Below are 15,082 nucleotides of genomic sequence, written 5' to 3'. Positions count from 1 at the left end.
TTCCCAAACATGCATTTCTGTTTGGGACACATGCCTAAGTTTCTTTATTTTGTCTGTGGTATGCCCTTCCCAGGCGTACTTGCGTTTCAATCTACATTTGCATCCTCTCAAGTGTCAGGATCGCTCTATAATTGTTCGCACATAATGCCCGGTGTTATATTTTCCAGCACATTTTGCTAATAATCCACGTCCTACCTGTCTGTCTGCACATCAGCATCTGAGATCAGAAGCAGTATTTCCAATTCCTGTCCCGACTCTTTTCTCCTGGGTAGTCACCTCCTTGTTTTTATTCCTCCTTTGATGCTCTATCATTTGCCAGAGGGTGTCTGGGGATTTAACTCGACTTTCTTCTCCGTTCAGTTACTTTCAAATCCTCCGGGATAAAACATTCTTTCTCATCTTCTTGACCTTTAGCTCAAAATCCATCCTGTGTTGTTTTGAACCTTATTCTAATAATCATGATCATTGACATCATCTTTTTCTATCAAAGTGTGATAACTGTAGGAAAGAAGCTAAAAACACGGCTCCTTCTTGGAGCACCTTGTCCTTCCTGTTCCCCCAACCTACCCCCTCCCCCACCCCACCCCACCTTGGCCACACCCCTGCCTTGGCCACGTCCCCATGGGCTAGTCCTGAGTTAATTGGCAGGAGGAAGAGCTGGTCAGTGGATATTAATATGCCTCCTTGGGCCCCTTTGCTGCCTCCCAGACACACTCAATGAAGATGGCCACGTCTTCATGGACCTGGCAGTTCCAGAAACGTCCGCATGGCGCTGGGCAGAGCCATCAACCACTACAAGTACTTGCTTCCACCTGGGACCGGTTAACCACTTTCTCTGCACCTTGTAGTGCTGCAGAATTCCTCTCTTGTCCTAGATGTCTTCTCCAGAAGTATTGGCCTTCTCCTGTGGGACAGGGTCCATATTTATGTGTCAGTCAATTGGTACTAAATCCCCACCACTTTGGATCCCATTCTTCTCCTCTTCCACCATGTGATTTTTCAGCATCTTCTCTTTCTTTTTTTTTTTTTTTTTGAAGATTTTATTTATTTATTCATTAGAGACACAGAGAGAGAGGCAGAGACACAGGCAGAGGGAGAAGCAGGCTCCCTGTGGGGAACCCGATGTAGGACTCGATCTCGGAACTCTAGGATCACGCCCTGGGCTGAAGGCAGACGCTCAACCGCTGAGGCACCCAGCATCCCAGCATCTTCTCTTTCTATGTCAGTGTTCTTCAACCTTCAATCTTCTTGACTCAAGGGATACTTTTCCTTTCTGATGGAATATTCATTGTCAGTCTTTATTATGCCCTGTTCCCTGATTAGTCACAGCATTCCAAGGCAGCCTTGAAGAGACATATTTTTGTACAAGTCCAGAAGACCTCTTATATTTATGGTTACTTTTAGGCAGACCAGCCCTCTAAGCTTCATGTTCATGGTTAATGTGGAAAGGGAAGGGAACCCTTCCCAGGCCTCAGAGGCCTGTGTATTTGTCATTTGTGTATTCATATGTTAAACATGCATTTCTTATGTGTTGTCTGCTACACACGAGGCACTTGCAAGCATGCTGTCTGCTGCCATAGAGCTCAGAATCTAGCAAGGAACACAGAATCTCAGTGAGATTCCTACAGGCATGGTGAATGCCACCTATGAGGACATGGGGGACTGTGGGAGTGTAGAACCATCATCTCTGTCCACCACCTTAGTTTCTTGTGCTCCCACAACTGACATCATCTCTTGGCCCCTCACCCCTGATTAGCCACCACCCACCCTCTTTCTGAAATAAGAACCACTTATTCCTCATTGATTGAAGCTCTAAACTCGGCCGGTATACATTGTCACATATTCAATGATATCTCTTCATATGAGGCATGTGCTCTTGTTAAGTAGCTGTGGTTGAAGATAATTCTTACAATAAAACATTTGAGACTAAATGTTTTTATGTAAGTATGTTTATCAATATGCTCCTGGAGAAGGAAGGATCGGACATAGCTAGAGGTTCAGCTGGTCTTCAAGTACCTTTTAGAATCAGAGGTGGTTGTAGGGGGTGGGGGGAGCATCCAAACCAAAATTCCTTTAACTGTCTCGTACAATGAGTGCCTCGATGTGGCTGTTTCACACCTCACTGACACGATGTCCTTCAGTGACACGTCCATCAGTGCACCCATTGCATTGCCTCAGATGTCCCCTTGGACCTCAACTATATGCAGCCCTCATCCCCCTCAGCATGGGTAATGAGTGTGTGATGTCCCCCTCTGATAGCCAGCCCACTGGCACACTGGGAGCACCGCTCTGAGAATTCACTTTGAGTTATAACTATTCTTTTATTTCCTCTTCCTTCCTCTGTGTGTGTGTGTGTATGTGTGTGTGTTTAATTCCACTTGTGAACTTTCAGAGGCAGAGAAAAAAAACTCACGTCTCTATCTCTTCTTTTTTGAAAAACAAAACCCAAAAGACTCCTGGGATTCCGCTCAGAGAACCAAAGATGTTTCCCCTCAGCTGAACTCGGCCACCATCATTGATATCCACCCTTCCTCCACCTACAGCATCCGCATGTACGCCAAGAACCGGATTGGCAAGAGCGAGCCCAGCAACGAGCTCTCCATCACCGCGGATGAGGCAGGTGCGTGTGAGCGGGCGAGGCCCCCATCCCAGAGCCCCGGAGCTGGCCCTCAGGGCTCAGATGGCTAACATAGAATCAGGCCACTGCCTGCACCTGGTGGAGGCTGTTTGAAGAGCACCTTCCACTGTGCCATGCCCTGTTAGGGATGCAGACAGCACTCCGCCTCCTACTTTGAGGGCATTGTTATTCAAATAGGACTTCATTTAGGGTTCTCATATATAAGAATTAAAAGGCAGACCTAGGAAACTACCAATCTGGTGATATTGAAGGAGCTGGGCCATTTTTTCAATTCCTTTGTTTGGATGCCTGGAATCCACATGGACAGGAAAACCACTAGTGTAGGTCTTGCCCAAGCCCTAAGCAGTCCAGTTGTAGGAGCATCAAATGATGCTAGGAAATGTCAAGAATATTCTGTGTGAGGAGCTGGGGGGACAATGGGCAAGGATATTTTATTGACTAGAAATGTCAATACTTCTAATATATTTTTTTTTATTTATTTATGACAGTCACACAGAGAGAGAGAGAGAGAGAGAGAGGCAGAGACACAGGCAGAGGGAGAAGCAGGCTCCATGCACCGGGAGCCTGACGTGGGATTCGATCCCGGATCTCCAGGATCGCGCCCTGGGCCAAAGGCAGGCGCCAAACCGCTGCGCCACCCAGGGATCCCCCGAAATGTCAATACTTCTATAGTAAACTTTATTGTTCTCCTTCCTATTACAAAGAGTTTCATATTCAGTTGAAAATTTAGAAGATAGAGATACGCATTTTGAAGAAGGGAAAAGGCAAAACTGTTTCCATAATCCCACCACCTGGAGCTACCTGTGGGCACGGTGATATCACCTACTGAATCATTCATCACGCAGGAACACACACACACACATGCATGCACATGCACCCATGCACACACACACATGCACGCATGGCTACCGGGGGTGAATTGACTGGTTTGTAGAGGTCTGAGCCTAGGCAGTGCCAGGGAAGGCTGGCTGTCAATCCACCTCCTGGCAGGAGAGAAGGAAGGCAGCAGCCTGGCTCATCTCTTGGGAGGAGTGTCCTGCTCCAAACCCAGCTTTTCTTTCCCTGCCAGAAATCAGAGCTAATCAGCCATTTATCTACTGCAAAGGTGAAATTGGGAACTTAGTCTCAGATCCCTTCTTCAACCAGGCTTAAAGGTGATCATCCCCAAATGAGTGAGAGTCCACAGGAGGTTTGTTTCAGCTTTCAGCTAAGGAATTAGAGTTGTTGTTGACTTCCTTCCCTCCACCCACCTCTCTTCGACCCTCATGAACGGCATTCCAAAAACACATCACTCTTATATACCCCTTAAGTACTTGTCTGTGATTCATAATGTACCTTCCACAATCTATTTAACAAATCCACAATCTATTAGACATGTCTGTGGTTTTCCATTTTTTATTACTATAAATGCCACAGTGATGAGTATCCTTTGTGGCCTATCTTTCGCCACTTTGGATTGTTCTCTTGGGTTAAATTCCAAGCAGTAAGATTGCTAGAGCAAAACAAATGCAAACACTTAACTCTTCTGATATGTGTATAGTCAATACTGACCACAAGGAAATAGGATGAAACCGACAATCCTTCCTGCACTGGGGATGAGCACTTAATTCTCCACCCGGGAACACAACGGCTCTTGAAAATTATTTTTAAGGACAGGTGATAGGATACGCTTAAGTGTCTGAGGATGAGCCATTTCTGTTGCTTAGAAGTGACGTGATTTCTCATCTGCAAAATGGACATAAGGATGCCTTTCCCCTCCTTGTCACAAACACATTGGATAATTGAGGGGAAAAAATGCAAGCTCTAAAAGTACTTTGTATTTCTCAGAAACAAGTGAGAAATGAGTGTCAACATGCTCCTGCAGAAATAGAATCTTATTTAAATATTTAAACAACCCACTAACTTCCTGGAATTTCATTACGTTGTATATTCAGGGAGGATACGCTGCCCCCAAAATATAATCTTTGACGCGCTACTCAAACTTCTCCTCCTTCTTAACCCTTGCTCTAACTGTGCCCCATCCACACATCCTTCTCAGGACCACTGTATTTTCTGGTGGTGCATTTGGTGGCTGCTTTCCCGACTGCCACGATGACTCCTGCTGCTGTTGCTATTTCTTTGGCTTTCTGTGGCCTCCTCTGCAGCTGGCAGTTGCCATGGCAGCGTCTCTCTCCCAGCCAGGAGGCCAGGTGAACAGCCACTCCCGGTCGCTGGCCTGCAGTGCCGCTCCCTGGCATCTCTGTAGACAGTCTGATGCAGAAGCCACCTTCTGGGCTGCTGGGGCTGGACCCCTGGATTTTACCTGCACGCTGGCTGCTGGTGGCCCCACAGCACCTCTCTGATTTACTATTCAGAGGAGCTAGGGGAAAATGCAAGGAAGGGAACAAGTAGAGCAAAGTGAAGCTCCAAAACAGAATTTGTCTTTGCCCTGGTGCATAGGTTTTATGGCTGCAATGAAAAAAATCAGGTTTTCTTACAACGTGACTCATGTAGAATGAAGAGCAGTTGTCCTGACCAAAGATCCTCTCGTTAGAATTGCCTACAGTGGCCTTGGATTGCCACTGCCGCTTCCCAGCAGGGATACCCAAAGGCATGTCTTTTGAGAACGGCTATCATCTCAAGGTGACCTTTTTCCATCCTTATTGGCCACTTTGCCTAAGGAAAAAAGACACTAACTCTCAAGCAGGCCATCTCTCTCAGATGGAAGCTTCTGGAAGGTGTAGACCCATTCACTTTTATGGGTATAATACAGTGTCCAGATCTCGAGCATCAGGGAACATCTCTCAGCACTCAACTGGAAATGTGTCTCTGGAATGGTTAGGTCTGGGTCTTCTCCCACCCTCTCCACTTGAAGCTACACTTGACTTCCTACAGCCCTTCCCTGGCCCCAGTCCTTTGCATGTGTGCTGCATCCTGTGTCTGGAAGACCCTCCCAAGTTTCCTATCTCCACGGATGACATTAGTGCCTCTCCCCCAGCACTAAGTAGCACTAAGACAACTGCCTTTGAGGCATGGCCTCCTTTCTCCATGGACCCCGGTGTCCTGGGTGATGCTGTGGCATAAAGCCAGGAGATGGCTTCCTGGAGGAGAGGATATTTCGAGAGCACAGAGGGAAGTGCTGAGGCTGGAGTCTTGTGTTCACCTATTGGAAGTGAGAGACCGGGCCATCCATAGAGACGATCCATTGACAGTGACTGTCAGGGAAGCAGGGAGCAGGAGAGGAGCCAGCTTAGGAGGTAGGGATGCAGAGCCAGCCCTGGTGCCCAGAAGAAAAAAGCAAGAGCAGAGGTCTGCACATTTGGCAGTTAGGATCACTGTGTCTTGAGCCAAACAGAATTAGGAAGAGTATTAGGAACTGTAAATATCATCTTCAACTACTACTGTTTTGCAGATTGAACAGTTTTGGCTTCTGGAGAAACGCAGAGATTATTTATTTCAGAAAATCACATTCATTATCAATCCTTACCTCCTAGCCTTCTCCTCTTGCAAGAAAAAGCAAAATATTCTGGTTTAAAAACGGAAGAAGAAACTATGCTTTCTATGTGTAGTATAGCTTTAGTTCAAGAGCATGTAAATATATTCTTAAATGTCAAGTGTCAATACAATTTTCAAAATTAGTTAAATAAATGAGTACTTAATGGTTGATCTTGAAGACTTTCAGCTCTTGAGAATTCAGTCTGCCTTAGGTTAAATTTTACAGAAATTGTCTGTTTGCTATGATACGAGGACCTATGGAATAATTATGGCTCAGGAGCTTTTTATGGGAAGCATGATAGCTGTGAAAGCAGACTCTTTTTTTTTTTTTTTTAGATATATAGTTTTAAAAGGTTCTTCCTATAATGCATTAGAAAATTTAGAGTGGAAAATTCAGTGCCCAAACAAACAAAAACACTTCCTAATTATATTGGGCATGACTCTCGTGTGTGAGCATAGATTATATCCTTTTGGCGTTTGTCTTTGACATTGTTTCTATCACTTTATTCTTAAGAGAGAGATCTGAATCCACTCACTTCAGAGAACACGCAGACCAATAAATTAATTACTAGCAAACTACTGAAGTATTGATAGGCCAAGTAAAAAAGGTGCCGTGTTGGGGCACCTGGGTGGCTCAGCCATTGAGCATCTGCCTTCAGCTCAGGTCATGATCCCAGGGTCCTGGGATCGAGTCCCACATCATGCTCCTCCCAGGGAGCCTGCTTCTCCCTCTGCCTGTGTCTCTGCCTCTCTCTGTGTGTCTCATGAATAAATAAATAAAATCTTAAAAAAAAGAAAGTGCCATTTGTGTAAACATGGTCAGGTCTGTCCTGGAGATAGGGACTGGCGGCCTTCAAGAAATACCAGACCGGATGGGAAAAACAAATTCTCCCCAATTCATGACTACATCATTGGTTTCATGTTTTCTGATAGAATCAAGGCCATTGTGTAAACACTATCTTCATATCTTTGTTTTCAAGCCTGACTATATCTCACCAAGGATGTGAAAGCTATACTTATAGCTTGCCTCCCCCCTGCCCAGAAGGCAGCACCAAAGGCCACAGCCCAGACACACCCAGAGGATGCAGGGTGAGGTCCTGCCCCCACATTGCCTCCTGTTCCTCACACACAGGATCTTTCATTTATCACAATTAAAATAATTAAGGACCAATATAGCTGTCAGACCACAGAATCATTTTTTCAAGATGGATTTTCGTGGATGAACCACATACTTCTTGATGACCACAGAATTATCAGGGTGAGAGAAATCTGCTACATGGGTTTTCTTTGGAGCTTGTATCAAAAGGCCCCCGCATTAAGGGCATGATCCTGTGAGCAGAAATTAGGTACAGAGATCTAAGTCCATTACAGCAGGTAGCTGGATGCCAGCCCCTCCCCTGGTCCCTGCTCTGGAGACGGCTTCAGTGCTGACAAGCCTTTTCACTTGGGGAATCATGGATGGGTGCAAGAGGCTGCAGCACCCACAGCAAGCCAGCTGTCCCCAGACCTGCCGGGCTGAGAGAGGTGTGCTCTGCGTTTCAGTCGGCACATTGCTTTACCCTTCAAAGTGGGCACTTGCTCCAGACCCAGATTGGGAGGCCATGCAGCTCAGGGTCAGCTGGGGGAAGACAGCCCGGTGCAAAGGTGGCTCTGCACAAGTGCCCAGCACCACTGTGATTGTCGGGGTCCCCACGGTCCCCATGCTACCAACGGGTAGACGGTGGAGGCAGGCAATGCCGATGGAGGGAAAAGGTCAGATCTCCTCACGTGTGCTTGGGTTCCACTGAGATGTTGGCCGCGGCTGGGGCAGGGGGTGCATGGCATGGGGGGGGTCAGGGTGCAGAACAGAAGCGTACAGAGGGAAGCAGGACACAGAACACCAAACACAGGGGAATTAGTATGATAAGTGAGCAGTTTGAAAGGTGCTCTGGGCCCATGTCCCCTTTAAGAGGGGTAAAGTGGAGACCAGAATCAGTGTTTAGGAACCAAATGAAAACCGGCATGAGCCACTGATGCGGGGCTGGAGCAGGCTGTCGGGGGAGGCTGAGAGCCTCGGTGGGCACAGCAGCAGGCCAAGCACGGGACTTGCAGACTAGATGTCAGGGCCGGTGTTAGCAGGATGGAACGAGGCGTGGAGAAGGGAGCCAACTGCACACTCGACTCTCCTCTTGCTCTCCCAGCCCTTGTAAACATTTCCAGCTCCAATATCGAGTCCCTTCGAGTTCATATTCGTAAAACATAATGAACCATGTTTCCCGGCAATTCGGCTTCCTCTCTTAGCATTCTCATTCTCCCCTGGCCCCGTCATCCCTGGCCTCTGGAGTCAGCCCCACACCCCCATCCCTGCCTTCTTCCTCATGTAGGGAACCAGGGGATCCCATTGCCCCTCCTCCAGTAGAAGTTGGGCACCTGCTTCTTCCTGCCCAGCACCAATGCTCACCCCAGTCCCCCTGCGTACTCTGTCTACACCTGTCGGTGCCTTCATGAAGGCCCACACGCGGGCATCTCCCCATGTTATGTTCACATGCCAAGCCGGGGCTCCGTGCTCCTCTCTGCTGGGCGAGGCACACTTTTCCATAGGCCACTGCCATTCCCCAAGCCCTTGTGTTCCTAAAGCCATGGCCCTCCTTCCTTCTCCCATTCTGACTTCCTGACTTTGCCTCTTATTTTTTTAATTTAAGATTTTATTTATTTAAGAGAGAGAGAGAGCACACATGAGGAGGAGGAGGGCAGTGGGAGAGGGAGAAGTAGAACCCTGCTGAGCGGGGAGCCCGACACGGGGCTCCATCCCAGGACCCCAGGATCATGACCTGAGACGAAGGCAGACACTTCACTGACTGAGCCACCCTGGTGCCCCTGACCTTGCCTCTTATTATTTTGCTAAGAAAACACAAACAGGTTTGAGCCTGCTTCCCTCAACCAGCAAGTCCACCAGAAACTCCCCCATCATTTCCTCCCTCCTCCCACCCCAGAGATGGTTGCTCGGATGTCTCTGGTCTCCACCACCTCTGTTCCTATTACTGCCCTTGCATCTGTGCTCAGACATCGTTATTTCAAGGGTAACTTTTCTTGTCATTGTATGAATTTCCTCTTTTACCTCCCCTTACATCAAACACCCAATGATAATAATTGTTATTACTTGTGTTTACCAAGTATATTATTTTCATTACAATCCTATGGCATGCATTTTATTGTCCTGTTATATAAAAAACTGAGACCCAGGGAAATGAAGTTAACCACACAGCTTGCTAAGTGAGAGAGCCAGAATTTTGAACTCAGGCAGAAAGACTGAAACACCCATCAACTTAGCCACATCACCAACAGGTATTGCTCAAAACTTCTTCTCCTGAACCGAGGAGATCACGTTTCCCTTGACCTTGCCTCTTCCCCTAATCTGACCTTTAGCTTTATTTACCCTTCCATTGACTTCCAGACCCTTCGAACTAGTTCACGTTCACCACTTCGGCTTTCTCATCTGCCGTGTGCCCCTCCCCCTTCTGCAGCTGGCATCTCCGCATCCACAGAAATGGGTGTCACACAAGTGTCAATCCCACAGCATATTTTCACCCAGAGGGGTCTCTCCTTCTGAGTCCTGAGTTCCCAGGTGCTTCCACTTCTCGGAAGATGTTTGAGTAACCGCCACGCGGTAGGCTGGTCTTTCTCCCGGCACGTGCATTGTGCTTTCTGGTGAACACGTGCACTCTGGGTGGGCAGAAACATTTTCCCCCCACTTCTACACTGCATGTCTAGGGCTAGAAACTGGAACTGGAACATAATTGGAATCTCTACAAGCATTGGAAATAGGGTGGTGTGAGTTGTATGCTTTGACTCTTCTTTGCTTCTGCCTTCTGAGGCTATAGCCCCTGGGTATTGAGAGTTTTACATCAGAAAGTGTGAAAACCCAAAGCCATCAAAGGGACTCAAAAGCAGAAGAATCCTGATTTTTTTTTTTTTTGCCCCAATAACCCCGAGCAACCTGAGTGACCCTAATGCCAGGTCACTAAGCATGACTTCCAAGGAAAAGGGAAGGGTCTTTGACAGCCATCGCAGGGTTTCACAAAAGAAATGTTGTCTTTCTCCTTCCCACTTTACCTATGAAGTTGCTCAGACTTGAACTTTGTTAATCACGTTGTCAAAGGGATGGTGAAGAAGAACACAAGGACAGGTCCTCAAGGCTCATATTTACCGGGAGGGAGTAAATATGTGCAGGGTACCTCAGGGTACCCTGAGTACCCTGCACAGGGTAAATGCAGTCCACAGCGATGCGGCCAACATGGTCTGTTCCCTGAAGTGGCTAACACGCTTCTCTGCACTGCTGGGGGACTGCCTTCTGGGCCTGTGTGTTGTGTAGACTTCAGTCTGCTCTGGAACTCGGTGCTAACCGGCCTGTGGGTTTTGGTCTTCACAGCTCCTGACGGCCCACCTCAGGAAGTCCACCTGGAGCCCCTCTCATCTCAGAGCATCAGAGTCACCTGGAAGGTAAACCAAACCAACGCTTGTATTCCTGGCGCTATTCTCATGGGGTGAGCACATCACTCAGGTTAAGAGTCATGATGCCAAGGCACTAACACCTGGTGAAGCTTTTGTTTTGCAAAATTAGATTAAAAGCCCCTTTCTTAAAATCCGGTATATGTGTCCACATTGTGAATCCGTTGACAGCAAATTCGATATGCGCAGAGAACGAAGTTGTTAGGTCTTGTTTTCATTCTTTGCATTTGATTGAGTCCTGAGAGCTGGTTTTTGTACAAATGGTGGAAACAGACGCACCGGGCACATTTGAAGCTTTTTCTAACTGCAAGTCTGAGTATGGAAGATAGTCCACTGAGCTGCCAGAAAGGACTGTCGCCCTCCCTGTGCCACCAGCCAGCAGTGTCCTGGAGAACGCCCTTCATTTCCTCCTCAGTGAGGTGGCCTTTGGAGCCAGCTACCATCCCAGGCAGTGGTGCTCGCATGTGGCCACAAATGTGGACTGGCCGCTGGTCAGCCAAGGGCTTGCTGCCAGTCACTGGGAGAGACCCCTTGAGCTACAAGGCAACTACACGGCACAGCTTCTTCCAGCTGCCATGTTTTTCCTAGCAAAGCCATTGGTGAGGGAAGCAGTGTTGGTTTACGTGCTGGAGCAAGCTGGTCACAAGCAGCAGGTCAGGTGCCATCGTCCCAGGGATCTTGAGGTCACTAACCCGGTGGCAGAAACTGTCTTGAGAATTAGTCATCCTTGGATGTGCTCTTGCAGTTGATGATAAGAGGCCCAATACCTTTTACTTAGAATGCTCTTCTTGGGTCCAAACTTGTGCACGTTGCACTGGTTCTTCCAGTTCTGGGTTTCCCTCTCCTCTCTTCTCACCCTTTCCCTACATTCTCACTCAGAGGAGAAGTCAACAACCTCTGTGGGGTCCTCAAGTGGCCTGCCTATAAAACCATTAGAGACTTAACTCATCACACCCGTTACTGGTGCTTTTCTTTGGGTTCCAGCTCTTTTGTAAAGTGAACTGCATCTGTAACAAAAAAAGGATCCTCGTTGTCGGGGTGGCTACCCTCTTCAATGCCTTAGCCCCTACGTGTGCGCTCCTATACCCCAGCCGGTGCAGCGGCTGCGGCGGACAGCAGGCTGGGACTGTTTAGCCGCACAGACAGTGCAGGCCAAGCAGTGTGGGAGGGGTGGCGTTCGCCTTTGTGAGCACATCCACCAGCTGAGAGCATCACACACTGTATCATAAAAGGCACGCAGCAAGCCATAACCCTGCACATATCCCGGCCACTCTACAGACGGAATGCTGACTCACTCTGTCTCAAATTAAAGGCTCTGTGAGCTTTATCCACTGGCTCTGCACAGTCTCACATGTTGCCACTGAAAAAGGCCAGCTATGCCGGTGGCCCCTAAAGCTTTCTGGGTTCTGCATGAGAAAGGTATCTATTCACAGAGGCCTTACAACTCAAAATGGAAACTTTCCAGACTTTAGAGGCATGACGTCCTTTCTGTCTCCAGAGGCGGGGGAAAGAAAAGCAAAAGTCAGTAAATTGCAGTTAAATCTCTTCTTACTGCCAAAAGAATGAACATGTTGTGGGCTATTAAAAGAAAGCCTTGCTTCCATTAGATCATGAGCCAATTGTAATGCATGGTTCATGGAGCAGTGGTTTTTCTCGGAGCAGCGGGCAGATGTTGTGTGTCCTGTCAGTGTGCAGACAGGTGTACAGGTGATTTAACAGACTGAATGAGGTAAGGACCGCCGTTTGCTGGCTCATCATTTCACATTGGCCTGATTATGTAATGGAAGTACGTCACTGATTCAACTAAACTATGCTTTTATCTACAACCCAAAGGATCTGCAAAGGACAATATGTTGCATGAAATATGTCTTGATTTTATGGTGTTAAAGTCCCAGATTTACATTTTGTGTAAGGAGACTGACCAGAAAGGGCAAGAGAGAAGGAAATAAAGAAAGAAAGAGAAATCACATTAACCCAGAGAGGGAGCCCCGCACCCCGTCAGCAGGATAGAAATACGGGAGCTGTGGGAGGACGGAGCTGGAAACTCATTCAGGGTCACAGGACAACTGACAGAAGTAAAATGTGCACTAAGTGGAGAGAGGAGACAGTGGGGAGAACAGTGCTGGGGCTTTGGTGGCAAGACAGCCGTTTTAGACTCTCAAACTCTTAAAGGTCTGGGGCATGTTGGTGACCTACTGGACCTGGATATTGTTTGCCTAATTATTGTATAAACAACACTTCTATGACATTCCCCTTCTGTTGAATAAAATAAACAACACAACTTTACCTTTTTATGTTAGCCGTACCCTTCACCATAGAAAAGATTCAAATTTTTAAAGTTTCAAGTCTAGTGAAGGTTCCCTGTGGCCCACTGAATGTAGACCAAGAGCCATAGGTCTCATGAGGCCATTCAGTATTGGCTGCAGGCTGTCACCCCCACCTTGCCCCTGTTACAACAGGCCATTCACGTGCCCACAGCTGGCGTCTCCCTCCTCCTTTGCTGTCATTGCCAACACCATTGATAACACTCCCCCCCCCCACCCCGTCCTGTGCTGCATGACTCTCAGTGAAGATGTGTGCTGCATCTCCAAAATGTAAGTAATTGTCTGAGCCTCTGTGGGACCCTCACTCTTGGGGACAGCTCAGTGAGGCCCCCATCACATGGGTTCTATCTTCTGTTTGCCTGCACCTCTTCTGTTGTTCTGTGACCTGCTTAAGATCAGGGAGTATTGTTCATCTCTGGTCCCCAATAGCTGGCATGTTGGCATAAATGAAAGAATGAATGAATGAGGGAACAAATGATCGGGTGAGGACATCTGCGAGTTGAGAATGATGAGGTCCACAGCACAAGTGTTCCAAATCACAGTAGCCTCTGAAGCATTAGGTCTTTCAGACACGGCTATAGAGAAGGTACCCAGCTTTGAGGAACTCTGAACCCCAGGCTGTAATATTCTCTCATCCTCCAGTGAAGTTCCCCGGAGCCTACTCTGGTGGGTGCCCAAAGCTGTGATCACCACTCAGGCGAGCACACAGATGAACCACTTTACATATGGCTTTCTACTGTAATTTATCGAAAAATAAATGACAGTAATGGTTCAAAAAATTTGTGATAAGTGTCAGAGGAAATGGCCCTCTGCATGTCACATCAAATGTCAGCCTTCAGGAGGACGTCCAAGATCCAGTGCCATATTAAATTGGGCTTTTAATACTTTTATGCCTTTGGAGTGAAATAAAAATGCTGAACAGTGCCTTGACAGGAACTTGAGAGATAACATAAGTGGTTCTAAATAAATAAAAAGGAAGTAAATAATAATAAAGATTCATGTTCTAGCTCTTGTTCCTCCTCTTTGAAAAATAGAAGGGTTTGCATAAGCAAATACAATTTCTTGTCGTTTTTGTAGGGATTATTTCAGAATCAGAAAGAATATGGGGGTGCCTGGGTGGCTCAGTCAGTTAGGTGTCTGACTCCTGATTTCATCTGAAGTCATGATCTCAGGGTTGTGAGATCGAGCCCCGTGTTGGGCTTGGCGCTCAGTGGAGAGTCTGCTCATCCCTTTCCCTCTGCTCCCTGCTTCTCATCTCAGATAAATAAACAAAATCTTAAAAAATCAGCAACAATACTTAAAGTTACTGATTATTGATGATATATCTGTTTACATACATGTAAATTGTAAAACTAAAGGAGAATTCTTTGATTTTTCAGAAAATTATGGTCTATTTCCTTAAGTGTCAAAATATTGATAGAACAAGCCTCTTTTGAACAGTGTCTGCCACTTTCTCTTCTGCTCAGTCTCAGAATCAATGTATCCCATTTTATTACAAATGAAGGGCAGTTTGCTTGCTATTTGCATGTGGTCATAACATAAAACCTTAAGTATCCGAAATATTTAACATTACTAAGTATCTCAAAACATTTCTAAAGAGGATGCAATTTAAGGCAGAGATTTTTTTTTCCTATTGATGTAAATATTTCCTTTTGTTTTAGATAAGGAGTCTTTTTTAGAGCCATACACTATCCCAAAACTATGAAATTCTCAATTGTTTAAATATTCCAGTGCTAAAAATGGTTGTCCGACTGATGACTCCGGAGAAAGTCCTGAAAATGATTTTGCCACTTTCTGGCCGCTCTATATCAAACCGTCTGGCTGGATTTTATTTAAAATGAGCAATGTTGCCAAAGGATACCTATTTCCATAAAATTTGAACATTGCATATTTAGGGATTTAATTAAATTTAAGTAATCCAAAGATTACTTTTAACTAAAACACCACATCTGCACAATCCCCAGTAATTCCAGCTAATTGAGGCATCATTGCAATATGTTATGTTTCCCAGATGAGCTCTTACAGTGGGAAAGTGGCTTAGCTTGTCATTTAAAAACAGAACTGCGTTATTGCCAGTGACCTTCATCATAATGATTTAATAAACTGCAGGCTCCTCTTGACTCCTGCATCTAAATCCCTCTACCCCCCAAAAAATAAA

General features: G+C 46.5%; 1 protein-coding gene across 3 annotated transcripts in view; it reads left to right on the top strand.

Annotated features, from left to right (window-relative positions):
- DSCAM (DS cell adhesion molecule) overlaps positions 1-15,082 on the top strand; it is a 732,791-nt gene that overhangs the window by 604,034 nt on the left and 113,675 nt on the right. For 2 of the 3 annotated variants that reach the window (XM_072807037.1, XM_072807038.1), the window contains exons 15-16: positions 2,453-2,620; positions 10,521-10,591. In XM_072807037.1, the coding sequence (XP_072663138.1) occupies positions 2,453-2,620; positions 10,521-10,591 (239 nt within the window). The remainder of the gene's footprint in view (positions 1-2,452; positions 2,621-10,520; positions 10,592-15,082) is intronic. The other variant, XM_072807039.1, reaches the window with a different exon arrangement.

This window comes from Canis lupus, chromosome 30 (assembly GCF_048164855.1).
Source record: "Canis lupus baileyi chromosome 30, mCanLup2.hap1, whole genome shotgun sequence".
NCBI lineage: Eukaryota > Metazoa > Chordata > Mammalia > Carnivora > Canidae > Canis > Canis lupus.
Note: the sequence above shows the minus strand (reverse complement) of the source record. Positions and strands in the feature narration are given on the sequence as shown.